Source organism: Acinonyx jubatus, chromosome B3 (genome assembly GCF_027475565.1).
Source record: "Acinonyx jubatus isolate Ajub_Pintada_27869175 chromosome B3, VMU_Ajub_asm_v1.0, whole genome shotgun sequence".
NCBI classification, from domain to species: domain Eukaryota; kingdom Metazoa; phylum Chordata; class Mammalia; order Carnivora; family Felidae; genus Acinonyx; species Acinonyx jubatus.
This window is the reverse complement of record NC_069386.1, coordinates 20486800-20504270: the sequence shown is the minus strand read 5'-3', so window position 1 is coordinate 20504270 and position 17471 is coordinate 20486800. Positions and strand designations below refer to the sequence as shown.

Here is a 17471-nt window from a genome sequence, read left to right as displayed (position 1 = left end):
ATACACAACCCAGCAATTCCTGGGTATCTATCTCAGAGAAATGAAAAATTATGTTCATGCAAAAAACTTTACATGAATGTTCATAGCAGCTTTATTTGTAATAGAGTGGAATTAGTCCAGATGTCCTTCCACAGGTAAATGGTCAAACAAACGATGGCATATCCATGTAGTGGAATACTGCTCTATGGAGTAAACTGGAAAAAACTATTAGGCTGTGCAGGAACCTGAGTGAATCTCCAGAGGATTATGCTGAATAAAAAGACCCAATTCTAAAGGTTAAATATTGTATGATTCCACTTACATAACGTTTTGAAAATTAAAAAAAAAAACAAAACAGAGGGGCACCTGGGTGGCTCAGTCATTTAAGTGACTGACTCTTGATTTCGGCTCAGATCATGATCCCAGGGTCGTGGGATCAAGCCCCAAGTTGGGCTCTGTGCTGAGAATGGAGCTTACTTGAGATTCCCTCTTTCTTTCTCTCTCTCTCTCTCTCTCTCTCTCCCACCCTCTACCTCACTCATGCACTCTTTCTCTAAAATAAAGAAAGAAAGAAATGGAGTATTCTAGTGGACTAGTGGCTGCCAAGGGTTAAGGAGGGAGAAGGGGTAGAAGGGAAGTGAGTATATCTATAAAAAAGCAACATCAGGGAACTTCATAGTGGTAGAAATGTTCTGCATCTTGACTATATCAATGTCAGTAACCCTGTAAGATGTTACCAATGCAGGAAACTGGGAAAATCTACAAGATTTGTCTGCATAATTTCTTGCAACTTTTCACAAATCCATTATTATCTCAAAATGAAAGTTTTAATTTAAAAAAATCAATAGCTTTCCTATATTACAGCAATAATCATTTATTTAAAAAATGATGAAAAATACCCTTGACATTAGCATCAAAAACTGCAAACAAACTAGGAATAAAGTTGATACAAAATGTTTAAGCACTTGACAAAGGTGTAAGACTTTCCTCAAGGCATGAAAGACCTGAAAACAAGAGAGAATCTTTCCCAATGTACATTCAATTCTGCTTCTGAAAAAAAAAAAAAAAAAGCTCAACCTCCCTAATGACCAGGGTATGCAAATTAAAATAAGGAGACCTCTTTCTTCATGCTTCAGACTGGCAAACGTTTTCAACATTGGTAGTATGTAACTTTGGCACAGGAGTGGGGCACACTCATTCCCACAGACTGCAGATGGAAGTGTGTATGAATGCAACCCTTTCTGGAAGGCATTACCAGTCAAAAATTTTAATACATTTACTTTTTAGGCCATCAATCCAACTTTTAGGAAATGTCCTACATGAATACATACAGACTTGTCCACAGAGTTATTTATAAGACAATGAACTCCAGGATTATTTATGACATTAGAAGTTAGAGACCATTTAAGTGCCTTGTAGGTTAGGGCCTGGTACAACTTGCAACCATTGAACCTAATGCAGGAGTCAAAAAGAAGGACTGGATCTGAGGCTATTTCTCGATTTTACATATAGAAACTTCCATAAGGGTACATGCTGTTATGGAGGGCATTAAAGAGGTATTAAAGAGGACTTTTTATACTTCTGTAGTTTTGAAATTTTTCAAAATTTCATTTCTTTGGTAGTTTGAATCATCAAATAAATAAAATAGATACATTTCTGGAAAAATATAACATGAATGGAAGAGAAATAGAAAATTTACAGCAGAATGAATACACATAAAAGGAATAAGAACATAATGTTACAAGAGATATTTTTGAGACAATTCGCTGCATTACTTCATATTAATAAATATGGAAAGTCCAACATAATGAAAAAATGTTAATAATACAGACACTGTCAAAAGCTTAGAAAGAAATAGAAAAAAAGGGTGGAATAGAAAATTACATTTAAGGGGCGCCTGGGTGGCGCAGTCGGTTAAGCGTCCGACTTCAGCCAGGTCACGATCTCGCGGTCCGTGAGTTCGAGCCCCGCGTCGGGCTCTGGGCTGATGGCTCAGAGCCTGGAGCCTGTTTCCGATTCTGTGTCTCCCTCTCTCTCTGCCCCTCCCCCGTTCATGCTCTGTCTCTCTCTGTCCCAAAAATAAATAAACGTTGAGAAAGAAAATTACATTTAAATAATTATTTTATGAAACAGTGCTGGACCCAGAGAATTATACATTTGAGTATCAATATTCATCAAGGAACAGAAAATTCCTTAGATTTCATTTATTCAACTAATTTTTATAAAAAATTACTTATAATCAGGAAACAAAATATGGAAGGGTAGGAGACAAATGAGAACTACAAATTAATTACATTTATGAATACAAATGAAAAATCATAATAAAATATCAGCAGACAGAATCCAATAATATTTTAAAAGACTATGGGGATTTCATTCCAATTATGTTCCATGTAGCTTAATCTTGAGAGTATTAATGTAATCTACCACGCCAATGGATCAAAATAAAAAATATATCATCTTAACAGATGTCAAAAGAACTTTATAAAATTTAACCTCCATTTTATTTTTAAAAGACTCTCAGTAAAATATGAATAGAATTTTATCACCTTAACATTACAAAAAAGCTACCTGAAACTATAGCTCAGTACCATGTTTGACAGTGAATCATTATATTCAGGAACAAAAAGTAAATGATGAATCACCATTAATATCTAATGTTATTTTGATAATTTTAAACAAAATAAGTAGACAGGACAAAAAAACAAGTAAAACGCTGGAAAGCAGAGACAATATTATAATTATTTCTTCTGACAAACTATGGATCAAAGACTCAATTGTACATTCAGTGTCACATACCATTAAATGTAAATAATAAAAAAATCACTGAAAGTCTTATACACCACTAGGGTCTTCTTTTAATATGAAACAATAAATTTTAAAAATGCACCCACCAGAGCAACAAGGTATTTAAAATATCTAGCACTAAAATTTTAAGGAAATATGGAACGTCCACATGTGTTTTTTTAATGATATTATTTTTAAATAATATTTTATAATGATATTTATAGCAAAATAAATCTAAGATTAATGAAACATATAAATATTTTAAAAATGAAACCCTAAAATTCTGGAAGGAAAATGGAAAAACTGTTTATAATTTTATAATTTTGGAGCTTTTCTAGGGAAAACATATAAACCAGAAGTCATTAAGGGTAAAAATATATAAACGAATAAAAGAAATTTGAGTGTATGAAATTTCCACACAAGAATACCAAAAAAAGTCAAGAAATGAATTAAAAAACTATGAAAAATATATACCTGCAACACATATAAAAATGGGCAGTTTCCTTAATATAGAAAGTGCACTTACAAATCAATTGTGAACAGCAACAACGTGACAGTAGAATAGACAATAAAAATGAACTGCAGTTAGCAAATAAAGAAATAACTTTTTTAAAAAGTCTATTTATTTGAGAGAGAGAGAGCAGGAGAGGAGCAGAGAGAGAGGGAGAGAATCCCAAGCAGGCTCCACACTGTCAGCACAGAGCCCAATATGGGGCTTGATCTCACCAACTGTGAGATCATGACCTGAGTCAAAATCAAGAGTGGACACTTAACTGAGCCACCCAGGTGCCCCTAAAGAAATAACTTCTAAACAAACGTAAAAGATGCTCAACTTTGCTTTTAATTAAAGAGATCCAAATTACAGATTAAGATCTTACATTTTTGTCAGATTGGCAAAGACTAAAAAATCTCTGATGACACACAGAAGTTTGCATGCATCTGGATAATCAGGCACAGTCATATACTGTTGGCAAGAGTCCAGTGTCCCATCTTTGGAGGTTAAAGTAGGAATAACATTCTAAATTTAAAGTGAGTTCTTATACTTTGTCTGAAAGGACACTCTTAGTAATTTCTTCTCGAGATCTACTTGCATATCCCTCTCTGGTTGGCCATGGTACCCTTTACTCTAGTCTGGTCCCCACAGCATCGATAATAACCACTTTCTATTTGTTGAGTAAGGAATGTGCACAAAGGGTGATCTCTGCCATGTTTGTTTTAGCAAAACATTAGAAACACCCCTAACCTGTCCTTCATTAAGTGGCGGTTGAATAAGTCATCCTGCATCCATCTATCCAGTGGAATTCTCTGCTGCTCTCTATTTAACAGCTGGGAAGATCTCCAAGTGCTGTTATACAATGTGTTGCCAAGTTACATGGCTGGCTGACAAAAGCAGTGTGAATAATGATTTATAGAATAGACTTTGCATGTGTGTAAAAATGATAATATACAAAACAAGCATACAAAATGTCTGGCTACCAAAAACTTTCTGGAAGGAGGTGGGAGTTTGGAATAGAAAAGAAATTTAGAATATATAAATATATATATTTCTATTCTATATTTATATTTTATTTTATTATATATATGCAGAGAAAATGAGTTAATTTTTAATTATGCAGAGGAAAAAGACAAACACACATACAGATATGGAAATATACTAGATATCCTAAAGGAAAACAAAAACTGCAGTAGAGGATTTTTGAAACAATTTGGATAAACCATAACACACACAATGTTCCTGAATGGGAAAACATGGTATGTTAACATGTGAATTCTACCCCAAGACAATCTATGATTTTAATGTGATTCCAATTCAACTCTTAAATATATTCCTTTTGAGTCTTGACCAAAAAAAATTTAAACTCATCTGGAAGACTAAACTTTTAAGAATAGGTAAGAATATTTTTTAAGAAGCAGGTTAAAGTCTGGAAGGCCAGTGGGGGTAGGGCTTGCCCTACAAGTTCTTGTGTGTGTGTGTGTGTGTGTGTGTGTGTGTGTGTGTGTGTGTGTGTGTGTAATTAAAGTAATATTGTTTGGAATATAAATAAATGGACATAGGAGGAGATGAGAATGAAAAATTCAATCATACGCAAATAGACACTAGTATCTACGTGTATGTGTACATATATATGATAATGCTGGTAGAATAGATATTGGCTGTTTTTTGACCACCTACCATACATTTCTTGCCTCCTCCTACTCCCTACCCTTCCTAATAGCACCTAAATTCATTTTTGGGAATTACCTCTTAAATTGCCTTGGATTCAGTTTAGTGGAACAGTTTCATAGATTTCTGTCTTGACAGAAATGCCTATCAAATGCTTTCTCTCTCTGGGTTCTGACTCTAGAGTAAATGGGACAGAGATTATAAAGCACTGGAATTGTTCACTTGTGCAGAACAAAACCCCGGGTGTCTGTAGCCGGTCTGGGACAGGCTTCTGCATCCACAGAAGCTTCCCTGGAACCAGCCAGTTCCCAAGCCTAATCTTTAATTCTCTTGGTTATAGGCTCTATCGTCTTTGCAATAAGTAGCCTATGGCTTTGTCAGTTTTTGTAGCTTGCCACCAAAGGACTCTTAGAATTTAGGTGGCATTTCAAATAATCAGGAAATTATTAGATTACTCAGGGAATCATTTTAGGAAAGTTAGCTACTCATTTGGGGAAAATAGCTAAATTCATTAAACAAATTCCAGAATATAAAAGAGTTAACTATATTTAAAAAGGGGGGGGGTGGTACATGATATTGGGAAGAATGTCTTTTTATTGGTTCCAAGATAAGATCACAAAGGAAAACATTCATAGATTTAAATACACTAAACATAAAAGGCAACTAACAATCCAGGAAATACATTTGACCAATACAAGCTGTAGGACTCAAAATGTAAGACTCTCTTAAAAATCAATAAGATAGTTAAATCTAAAAATGGGTAAAGGCCCCAGTCAATTCATAGAGGAAATATAAATTATATACATATAAAATTACATATAGGTACATGCACACATATATATATGTATGTATGGTTATAAAATAAATGAATTATACAATTACATATATAAAGAGTTCTTACAAATCACTAATATAAATACTTCTAAAAATGGGTAAAGGTCACAGTCGACTCACTGAACAAGAAATATAAATGGTGTGTATACACACATATATAATTGCATATATGCATGTACATATATAAACTTATATATATATAATTATAAATAAAGGTCAATCTTATTAAAGGAATTCAAATTAAAGCAATTATGTCATTTCAAATTAGCATAAATTTTAAAAAGTAACAATTTTCAGGGCTGGGAAGGGTGTGGGAAGAAAAGCATTCTCATAAATTGGGATTATAAATTGGTAAACTCTTTTAGAAGGCAGCAGGTCAATATGTAACAAAAGCTTTAAAGATAATGGCAACCTTCATACATGAGAAAAGCAGAGAGAGACTGGTTAAATAAATAATGCTATATTCATTCATACCGAGCAGCCACTACAAGTAAAGTTGTAGGAAAAATTTAAAGCATGAAATAATGTTCACAATCAATAAAAAACCAAATCATGAAGCTCCATGAAGAGTACAGCACATTTAAATGTACATTAAATACACACACATATGTATACAAGTACATATGCACAATACATACACATACACACATATGCACAGAAAAGACTGGAAAGACTGGATTGTAGGGTGACAAGTGTATTTTGTTTTTCTAAGTTTTCTATAGTTATTATTAATTTTCTATTGTAATTATATATTATAATTATATATTTTATATATAGTAATTATATATTATAATTATACATTTTTAATAAGTATACTTTTTATGTGTTTTATACATTCTATTTTATTAAATATCTCATGAAAAGCTCAGGTAATACCCACACATAACAGGAAAGACAAGTAAAGCTGATACAGGGAAAGTGATTTGTCCTAAGTCATATAAGTAGTCAGTTATGAAGCCATGACTGATCCTGGTTTGCTGATTCCAAATCCACTACTCTCTCCACTATACACACTGCATTTCAGTAAGCAGGTACACTGATCTCATTCAGGAATTACCTGCCATGTATGAGCCAAGGCAGAGCGATGCTTAGGATTAAGCTCTAAAGTCAGATAAATATTGATGATTCCACAGTGCTCTATAACCAAGATGTATGTGAAAGTACATGAGTGTACATGATGTCCATTAAATTCATTCAGGGGGGTACTGAAGACAGAAAGGAATAAAGGAAACCAAATCTACCTGTTCTATCCTTTCATGCTGCTTGTGATGTAGGAAAATGGGGTCTGGGATTAAGACCCACAGGAGTCAGCCTTTTGAGATGGGACACTAGGTGTGGGCCTTCTGCTTGATATAGACTTCCATGCACGTCTCATCACCCCAAACACTGTCTCCCAAACACAAGGCCTTGCATTGAAAAATGGGGATCAGAGGAAAAATGGGCAGTCTCTTGTCAGTTGCCAGATGTTATCATATTCACAGCACCCTGTATTTAGGAATAAAGAGGCTGACCCAGTTATGGATGCAAGCTGGCAAGAGACCCTTTCTGATGATGGAGGCACTTCAGGTTTTATCATTTCTTAGTCACAAGCAATACTGCATCATACCAAGGGATACTCTGTACATCATATTGGGGTGAAATCTGATCAAGGTGGTCTAGGCCATACCGAACAGAAAATAGCAAGATGAAGCTCTCACAGTTAGTTTTGGGAACTCAGTAGGTGCCTCTGTATCGAAACTGTGCCAACTTACACTAGTCCTTCTAGCTTTGCTGCTAAGAACTGTAGAGAGCAGCACTTCGCAACAGCTGTTCCTTCGAACACAAACAGCATGGCCACAGGAAAAGTAAGCACGGGCTTGCTACAGAAAAACTTTAGGTAATTCAGTATAGCTCCTGACCTCCCAGAAATAATCACCATGGGCCCAGTACGTACACAGGCAGCTGTGGAGGAGAATGGCTCTAAAAGGTAGCCCTGTGTTGTCTCCAAGGTAAATAAACAAATACCAATGGTTCGCATCCAGCAGCCATGGTCACATCGGGAGTCAAACTATACCCTTACTGAATGTGACTGGACACACTTCGATTTCTGCCCCACCCAGAAGCACATATTACCATACCAGGAGCTAACTCATGATACGGAATGAAGGTTTTAGCTAACAAACCACCTATTGATCCCCTACAATGTACACAGCACACTGTCTACAAGTTTCCTAGATCTATTCCTAAAAGATAATCCACTTTTTTAATTGAAAAAACTGTGAACTAGCACCCATTATCAAGCTTACATGTATCTTAGCACTTAAGATTGACTTGTAAAATTGATTTTTTAAAAATTCAGTGGAGATAAAAATCAATGCAACAAATGCCAAAATATAATCATTACTAAAGACACTTGTTCTAAAACAGCATTACACTGTGATCCTTAAAAATCCTATTCGTAACTGATTTACAAGGAGGACAGCTTTTAATTTAAGGTAGTTTTTAGAAATGAGTCAACTTAATTCCTTACACAATTATAAAATATCACAATAAATCCAAGGATATAACAAAATTTATCTTTAAAATTACTTTCAGGTAAAATCAAAGCCTATGACCTTTATCAAAAGGTTTGCATTTCATTACTCACCAACTGACAGCCTTCTAGGGAGTTGACTAGCTGAGCATTCTGACAGGAGAGAATTGAACCAGCCAAATTCAGCATTACGCACACTGCAGAGAGCAGCATGAAAAAGGTTATCTGGAAACAAACCAAACAAAAAATTGATTATTCACTTGGAGAAGTTTGAAGGAAAAGTGATTTGGCTTTAAAAAAGCTTTCAGTTGATCAAAAAACTGTATGAATAACAGTTATATTTTTTAAAGGGCAGTATTATTTTTTAATTTGAATTACACTGTAAAATATCTTAGAGGCTAAACTTGAAAATACTATAAAACTACAAAATAGTTTTATACAGTCTTGAAAATAACAAGTTAGAAATTACTAAAGAAAACCAATGGAAGGAGTTTGTTTATTAGAAGGCCTTTAAATTTATTTCTTTTAACTTCTTTGTGGAAAACTTCCCACTGATGCAAAACCAGAGAAGACAGTTTAATCAAGTCCCACATACCTATCACCCAGACTCAACAACTAACCAAATGGTCTGTTGCATTTCATTTATACCCTCTCCACTCTAGATTACTTTGCAGTAAATATCAGACACTGTATGATTTCATCCTTAAATATGGCAGCGAATATTTCTAAAATAAGATTGGTTTTGAAAACATAACCAAAATAATGTCATCACCTCTAGAAAAATTAATCATTCATTAATATCAAATGTTCACAGTTCAAGTTTCCTTAATTATCTTATTTTGAATCAGTTTACACAGGATACAAGGAGTTCCATATAGTGAAACTAATTGTTCTAAATCTTAAGATATTTTTTTTAATTTATGGGTTTTCCCCTCCATTGTATTTTTTTTCTTCCAAGAAAGTTATTGAAGAAACCAGTTTATTTGTCCCATAGAGTTTTCTACAGCCTAACTTTGCTGATTGTCTCCTCCTATTAGTTAAAATTTCCATATCCTCTGGATATCTTGTAATTTGGTGGTTACACACAGAGATTTAATAACATTCAGACTAATAGAAGGCAAATAATGTGTCTCTCTATGATGTTGGCAGCCATTCTTAATGATTGCTTAGATCATTAAATTGTTAGTGTTTCCAAAACGCTATCTATAATGCCATCATTTCTTCTTTATTCCCAGAGATCAGTATATAGAATACTTTTCCTCATCAATTGTTTTGTCACTCTAGAGTACAGTTCACATAGGAAAACCAGGATGCATGTTCAATTCTTTATTTTCCAGATTTCAAAATAATTAGTTGATATGGTGCTATATTTACTAAATAAACTTGGGCCTATAATGGTTAGTTAATATTCTTGATGCACCTATGTAAATAATCAGGCTAACTCTAATGAAACAAAACTTTAAACAAAATTATTCTTATAATCAAGAATAATCTTTAATATTAATATGATCAAGAGGGGAGAGAGTGTCACGAAAACTTGTTAAAGACTTTGAAATGGGAAAAAAAATACTGGATATCCCGTCTAGTACACTCTTTTGAGTTATTTGTGCCTTTCATTGTCTTTAAGCTATTTTACAACTCTAAATTACAGAATAAGACTAGTAATGTAAATTATTTTTGATAATATAAATATAAATGAATTTCGTCTGGTAGAATGCAATGATCGCCATCCCATGGGTGCTGACCATTTTCACATCTATTTGTAAATTTATTTCAGCATTGCTGATGGCCTATGTGTGCACATAGCTTGAATTCTCCTTGGAACTGGTTGTTAGTTTTACTGGTTCCCTCATTAAATAATGAGTCAAATATAATCTTTGATATATGTTTATTAAAAAAAATTAGTTCGGTCCTTGGCATCCTCCAAAGGTACTGTTTGTTTAGGGGTTGTGTGTGTTTGATTTGTTATGAGCCCAAAACAAACAAATTTGATACATTTAATTCACTGGAGTCATTAACAAGATAGAGTCAATTCAAGTTGACACAATTCTAGTAGACTTTGAAAGTTTTCCTGCTTTCAAGAAAGCTATGACAAGATGTTCCAGAATCATCATACATATCCCCTGCCCCAGACCTGGAATCAGCAATTTCTTCAGTAGGTCTTGTTTCCTTTCATTGAGAATGGTATTTAGATACCACACTCTTCATGCCAGAAGTTCATGCCAGAAGTGTCCTTGCCACTTGGTCATAGTTTTAAATATTTTCAGTTGTTAGATACAATATATTATAAGATCATACTAATGCCTCTGATTCAAATTCAAAACTACGGGGTTTTTTCTTAATTCTATCAACCTGATATCTCTATTTCCTTTCAGCCATGACAAAAACCTTATTTCTCATTACAATTATCCATCTGATTTAATCTCGTGATATCCACACAACAGTCTAAAAATAACAATGCTAATACTAGCACCAAAAACATGATTATTGAAAACAGTTTAAGATTTTTCTTTCTATCCTTAGAGTAGGTTGTACCAAGAAAAAATAGTCAAATTATGGTGTGATAGAGTCACCATGGTTCTTTTATGTGTGGTTATGCTACTGACTGGGAACCCAGATTCATTGGTTTCATTTTTTATTGTTAGGGATTTTTTTTAAGTTTAGCTTTGTTTGGAATTGTATAAAGGGATTCCGAAGTCATATCCATAAAAGAAGTCTCAAAAAAGTCTAGTTTTTATTCTATCATCTCCATTATGTTCCCCCTCCTTTCTTCTATAGGTAACCATTTATTTTTAAATTTAATCCTTCCATTATTTGGTTTTTAGTAAAGGTAAATAAATAATAGCATACTATAAATATTTTCTCTATCTACTTTTTTTTTGACCCAGTACAGTGAAGAACACTTAATAGGCATACATAGGAATACTTATTCCTTCTTATAGTTGTTCAGTACTTCATTGCTCAGATATACCACAGTTTATTCAACCAGGTTCCTATTGATGAACATTTGAGTTGTTTGGTCTTTTATTTTTTACTATAGTGTTGCAATAAACAGCCATATTCATACGTCTTTTAAATGATTGCAGTATGACTTTGGGATATATTCTTAGAAGTAGGATTGTTGCATCAAAAGATAAATATTTAATTTTGCTAGACACTGCCAAATTCTCCAACACAGAAGTGGTACCATTTTTCATCCCTACCAGCAATATATAAAAGTGAAAAGTCTTAATATTTTATTAGTACCTAAAAAGTTTTGGCTAAATTAAATATAGAAAAAAATCATTATTGCCATTCATTACCCATAAATGTAGTGTATTTCCACCAAATGTAGCAAAATTTATTTTTCCTTAAAAAAATTGTTTTTAATGTTTATTTATTTTTGATAGAACACAAGGTGGGAGGAGGAGAGGAGAGAGGAAGACACAGAATCTGAAGCAGGCTCCAGGCTCTGACCTCTCAGCACAGAGCCCGACACGGGGCTTGAACTCACAAGTCATGAGATCATGACCTGAGCCGAAGTCGGTCGCCAAACCGACTGAGCCATCCAGGCACCCCTATTTTTCCTTTAAAATACACAGACAGGATAGAAAAAAAAGAGGATGTTTTGTTAATTTAGGAAATATTTCAAGTTCATGTTAATAATATTTCTGCAATGATTCTAGTAGCTATGGATTCTTACAGCAACCCCTGGGAAGGTTTAACTTCACAGAATAGGTCAGCATTAATTTTCTATATTAGATGTCACAACAGTACCATAATATCATTCAAATCATTTATACATAAACTGGCCTGAAAAGTTTCAAAATTGAGCTCAAAAATTATTATTGAAAACATTGGGACAGCAATCTACACAGAAGCCAAGAAAAGAGGCTATTTTGAGACACAGGAAGTGCTCAACTATATAGATGATGCTAGGAAGTAAAAAAAAAAAAAAACAAAAAAACAGATTTTTTTTCATGTTTACTCTTTTAAAAAATGGCAGTAAAACACATACCAAAAAAATTTACCATGCTTTAATTATTTATTTTATTGTGATTAAGTGTACGTAACATGAAATGTACCATTTTAATGATTTTTTGGCATACAGTTCAGTGGCATTAAGTTCATATCGTTGTGCAGCCATCACCACCGTCCATCTCCAGATCTTTTTCATCTTCCCAGACTGAAACTCCATACTCGTTAAACAATAACTCCTCATTCACTCTTCCTCTCAGAACCTGGCAACCATTGTTTTGCATTCTATCTTTATGAATGTGACCACTCTAGGGATCTCATATAAGTGGGATCATACAGAATTTTTTCTTTTGTGTTTGCTTATTTCACTTAGCATAACGTCTTCAAGTTTCATCCACATGGTAGCACATGTCAGAATTTCCTTTTTTGTTTTTAATGTTTATTTATTTTTGAAAAAGAGAGAGCAGAGCACCTGCCCATGAGTAAGGGAGGGGCAGAGAGAGAGGGAGACAAGATCTGAAGCAGGTTTCACGCTGACGGCAGAGAGCCTGATGCAGGGCTCGAGCTCACAAATGGTGAGATCATGATGAGCTGCAATCGGTCACTCAACCAACTGAGCCACCCAGGCACCCCTCCTTCTATTTTTAAGGCTGAGCAACATTATTTTCTATGCATATACCACATTTCCTTTACCTTTTCATCTGCCATAGGACAATTGGGTTACTTCCACTTTTGGCTATTGTAAATGATGCTACTATAAATATAGGTGTACAAATATCTGTTCAAGTGACTGCTTTCAGTTCTTTTGGATATATACCCAGATGTGGAAGTGCTAGATCATATATGGTAATTATATGTTTAATTTTTTGAGAGAACACCATACTGTTTTCCAGAATGGCTACAACCATTTTACATTCCAATGCACAATGTGCAGAGGTTCTGCTTTTCCCCCACATTCTCATCAACACTTGTATTTTCTGTTTTTTAATAAAAGTCATTCAAATAGATATGAAATGGTATCTTATGTGGTTTGGTTTACATCTTCCTAATTGATTAGTGATATTGAGCATCTTTTCAGGTGCTTGTCATTTGCATATCTTCTTTGGAAGTCTTTGGAGGTATACATTCAGGTCCTTTGTCCATTGTTGCAGCTGGGTTACTTGGGGTGATTTATGTGGGGTTATTGAGTTGTGAGAGTTCTTTATATATTCTGAATACTAATTTTATACATTTTAGATATTAATCCTCTATCATATATGTGATTTTCAAAAATTTTCTCTCATTCTGAGGGCTTTTTCACTCTGTTGATTTTCCTTTGATGCACAAAAGTTTTAAATTTTAATAAAGTCCCATTTATTTATTTTTGCTTTGTTGCTTGCCATATCCAAAAAATCATTGCCAAATCCAATGTCATAAAGATTTCTATGTTTTATTCTAAGAGTTATATATTATTAGTGCTTATGTTTGGGTCTCTAATCCACTGTAAGCTATTTTTTATATACAGTGTAAGGTAAGGATCCAACTTCATTCTTTTCCATGTGGATATACAGTTTTCTGGCACCATTTGTTGCAAAGGCTGTCTTTTTCCCATTGAATGGTTGGCACCCTTGTCCAAAATCATTTGACCATATATGTGAGGGTTTATTTCTTGGCTTTGTATTCTATTCCATCGGTCTACATGTCTGTCATTAATGCCAGTACCATGCAGTTTTGATTAACATTGCTTCAAAAGCTTTGAAATCAAGAAGGGTGAATCCTCCACCTTTGCTCTTTTTAAGGATGTTTTGGTTATTGGGGGGATTGCTTAAGATTCCATATGAATATTAGGATGAGTTTTTCTATTTCTGAAAAACATGTTGGGATTTTGATATGGGTGACATAGGATCCACAGATTACTTCTGGCACCACTGACATCTCAAAATATTTAGTCTTCTAATCCATGAACATGGGATGTCTTTCCATGTATTTATGTATCCCTTAATTTCTTTCAACAAAAATTTATCATCTTTAGTCTGCAGTCTTCCATGCACTTGGTTAAAGTACTTTTTTGTGTGTTATTGTAAATGAAATTGTTATTCTAACTCCCCTTTTAGATTGTTAACTGTTGTATAAAATTGCAACCAATTGTTGCACTTTGATTTTGCATCCTGCAACTGTGCTGAATTCATTTATTCAAAGAGTTTTTTAGTGGAACCTTTACAATTCTACATATAAGATACATCTACGTCTGTAACAGAGATGATTTTACTTATTGCTTCTCAGTGTGAATATATTTTATTTCATTTTCTTGCCTAACTGGCTAGAATTTCCAATACTGTGCTCAATCATAGTGGTGAATGTGGTTATCCTTGTCTTATTACTGATCTTGGCAAGCTTTCAGTGTTTCACCATAAAGTGTGAGGTCACCTGTGGGTGGTTTTTTTTTTTTTTTTATACTGGCTTTATTATGCTAAAAAGGTTTTCTTCTATTTCTAGTTTTTTAAGTGTTTTTATAGTGAAAGGTTGTTGAATTTTCAAATGTTTTTTCTCTATCAACTAAGATGATCAATCTTTGTTTTTTGTTTAACTTTTTTCACATTTTTTTAATGTTTATTTTTGAGACAGAGAGAGACAGAGTGTGAGTGAGGGAGGGCCAGAGAGAGAGAGGGAGACACAGAATCTGAAGCAGGCTCCAGGCTCTGAGCTGTCAGCACAGAGCCCGACGCAGGATTCAAATTCACAAAATGCGAGATCATGACCTGAGCCAAAGTTGGACGCTTAACTGACTGAGCTACCCAGGCGTCCCCAAGCTTTGGTTTTCTTCAAATCATTCTGTTAATGTGGCATATTACACTGCTTTTCATGTGTTTAATCATCCTTGCATTTTAGGAATAAATCCCACTTGGCCATGGTGAAAAAAATAAGATTTTAATCATTTTTATGTAAATAAAGTAATGACATTTATTTTGAAACTGTATACCTTGACTCCACTCTGGGGTTCTATCTTTTCCAGTACCCTTCTGGGCCACATGGACTATAGGCGTTGGCTCACAAAAGGTGGGGATCTAAGGGTTATTTTAAGCCTCAAACAGTCATCAACTTTTGCAAATTCAGGCTAGGGTTTCTTTGACAGGTCAAATCTCTAAATACAATTTGATTTTATTTGGTGCCATGTGCCAATAGCCATACCTGTGTACTTCTTTTCTAGGCATTAGGCATACATTTTAGATTTGCATGCATATGTGTGTGTGTGTATGTGTGTGTGTGTGTATAATGTATTGCTATATATATTTTTGATATATATCAAAATATATGAAATATTATTTGATACACACACACACATATATATGTATATATATGTATATATATATGTATATATATATGTACATATATATATATGTATGTGTATGTATATATATACACTCCCATCATGTTCCTCTTTCTCTCTCTACTTGATTGTGTACTTCCGGTCTTCATGCTTTTGGTAGACAGACCACATTTAAATTATTTTCTCTCATCTTGTTCTTTTTAAAATATTGGACATCCAACTCATAGTTAAGCCTTTATCCTAAACCACTTTAATACATTCCCATATTTTGACAATGGGAAGGACAACTATACCATGTATTTGATCTTTGCCTCAAGAATGTGGTTTAATTCGCCGTTGTCTCTCATTTTTATTTTTTATTGGTTGGGGATTCAGAAGCACTTGCATATCTATATACTTCTGGATTCTCTCTATTCTATTTATCACTGAATACATACCAACCAAGTGTTTTCCAATTTCATCTCTTTCCTGACAGTTTTTCTAGATGCAGTCACAGGCACCAACGTTCACACTTCCAGGGTTCTGTTCTCTAATTTTAGAGGTATATGTTCATTCCAGGGTTCTCTTCTTTAATTTTAGAGTTATATGTTCATTAGGTGCATGGCCTGCTTCTTCAAGTTGCCACAAAAGTCACTTTTATCAAATGTTTTTCCATTATATAACGTGTATGGTCATTTTCCAATCTCCTCTGTATCAGGGTGGGATTTCTGGATCGATTTCTGGATCAATCAGGATAGGATAGGTTAAAAATAACTCTAAAATCTCAGTGGCCTAACACAACAGAAGTGTGTTTTTTGCTCGCATTATATGGCCAAAACAGGTCAAGTGGGTTTTGCCCCAAATTCACCCAGGCACTCAAGTCAGTGAAGGCTTCAGTTCAGTGATGTTCCTACAATCATTTCAGCTATAGAACTTAAAGTTCTTGCCTGGAGGTGTCACATGCAAGATCTGTTCACATTTCAGTGGCCAAAAAAGCCACATGGCCACACTCAACATCCAATGGGATGGAGAAATACAGTCCTACCAAATGCCCTGAAAGGAAATAACTTATTTGTGAACATCCCCAATAACCACAACATCCATATATTGTTCTTATACTGTACATCCCCTCTGTTACTTTATCTAAGAACATGATGTATGGTTCTTATTTTTGTCTCCCTCCCAGACCTATTGTACAATTATATACATAATTGTCTGTTCAACATTCTACCTGTGTACCTCAGAGGCTCCTCATACTCACTTAGCATAGAAAATCAAACCCAGGAAGATCTTCCTGAAATGCTGTTCAACTGCTAGCATCACCATCCTCTTTAATTTCCCACATTAGAGCCATGAGACATTTTCCACTCACCCTCCCTTACTTTGACCACATCTAATAAATCAGCAAGTCCTACTAAATCTACATAAGAAATTTCTCTCCACCCCTACTGGTGCCACTCTATAATTTCAATGATCACCATCTTCTCCATGGATGACTTTTCTTTGTTCTTCCTGCCTCCAGTCTTGACTTCCTTGAGTCTGGGACTGGCATTATCTTACTAAAATATAAATGGATTATCAAGAGCAGGGATGTCTTTTATTTACTGGTTAGCCCAAGAGCCCAGCTAGGCATTTAATATATATTTGTTGGATAAGTGAATGAATGAATGACATCACTCCTCTACTTAAAACTCTTCAGTAGCATCTCCTTGCCTTAATAAAACTCCTTGGATTGGATTTCCAAAACTTGACAAACCTTATAAATGGCTGACCTGGCCTTTGCCTATTTCCTCACCCTGTCTCCAGCTGTCCCTGCCACATTCTCTACCATCTAGCCATAGTGAGGGTCTTTTAATTCCAGGAATTCTTTAAGTTTCTGTTCATGTTATTTTCTTTTCCCAAAACATGCTATTTTACCCTTTTGGTTCCTTCACTTGATTCTTACTCATCCC

General features: G+C 34.4%; 1 protein-coding gene across 3 annotated transcripts in view; it reads right to left on the bottom strand.

Moving 5' to 3' along the window:
* Positions 1–17471, bottom strand: part of ENTREP2 (endosomal transmembrane epsin interactor 2) — a 453892-nt gene that overhangs the window by 125837 nt on the left and 310584 nt on the right. For all 3 annotated transcript variants that reach the window (XM_053223651.1, XM_053223649.1, XM_027067908.2), the window contains exon 3: positions 8391–8501. In XM_053223651.1, coding sequence (XP_053079626.1) covers positions 8391–8501 — 111 coding nt within the window. The remainder of the gene's footprint in view (positions 1–8390; positions 8502–17471) is intronic.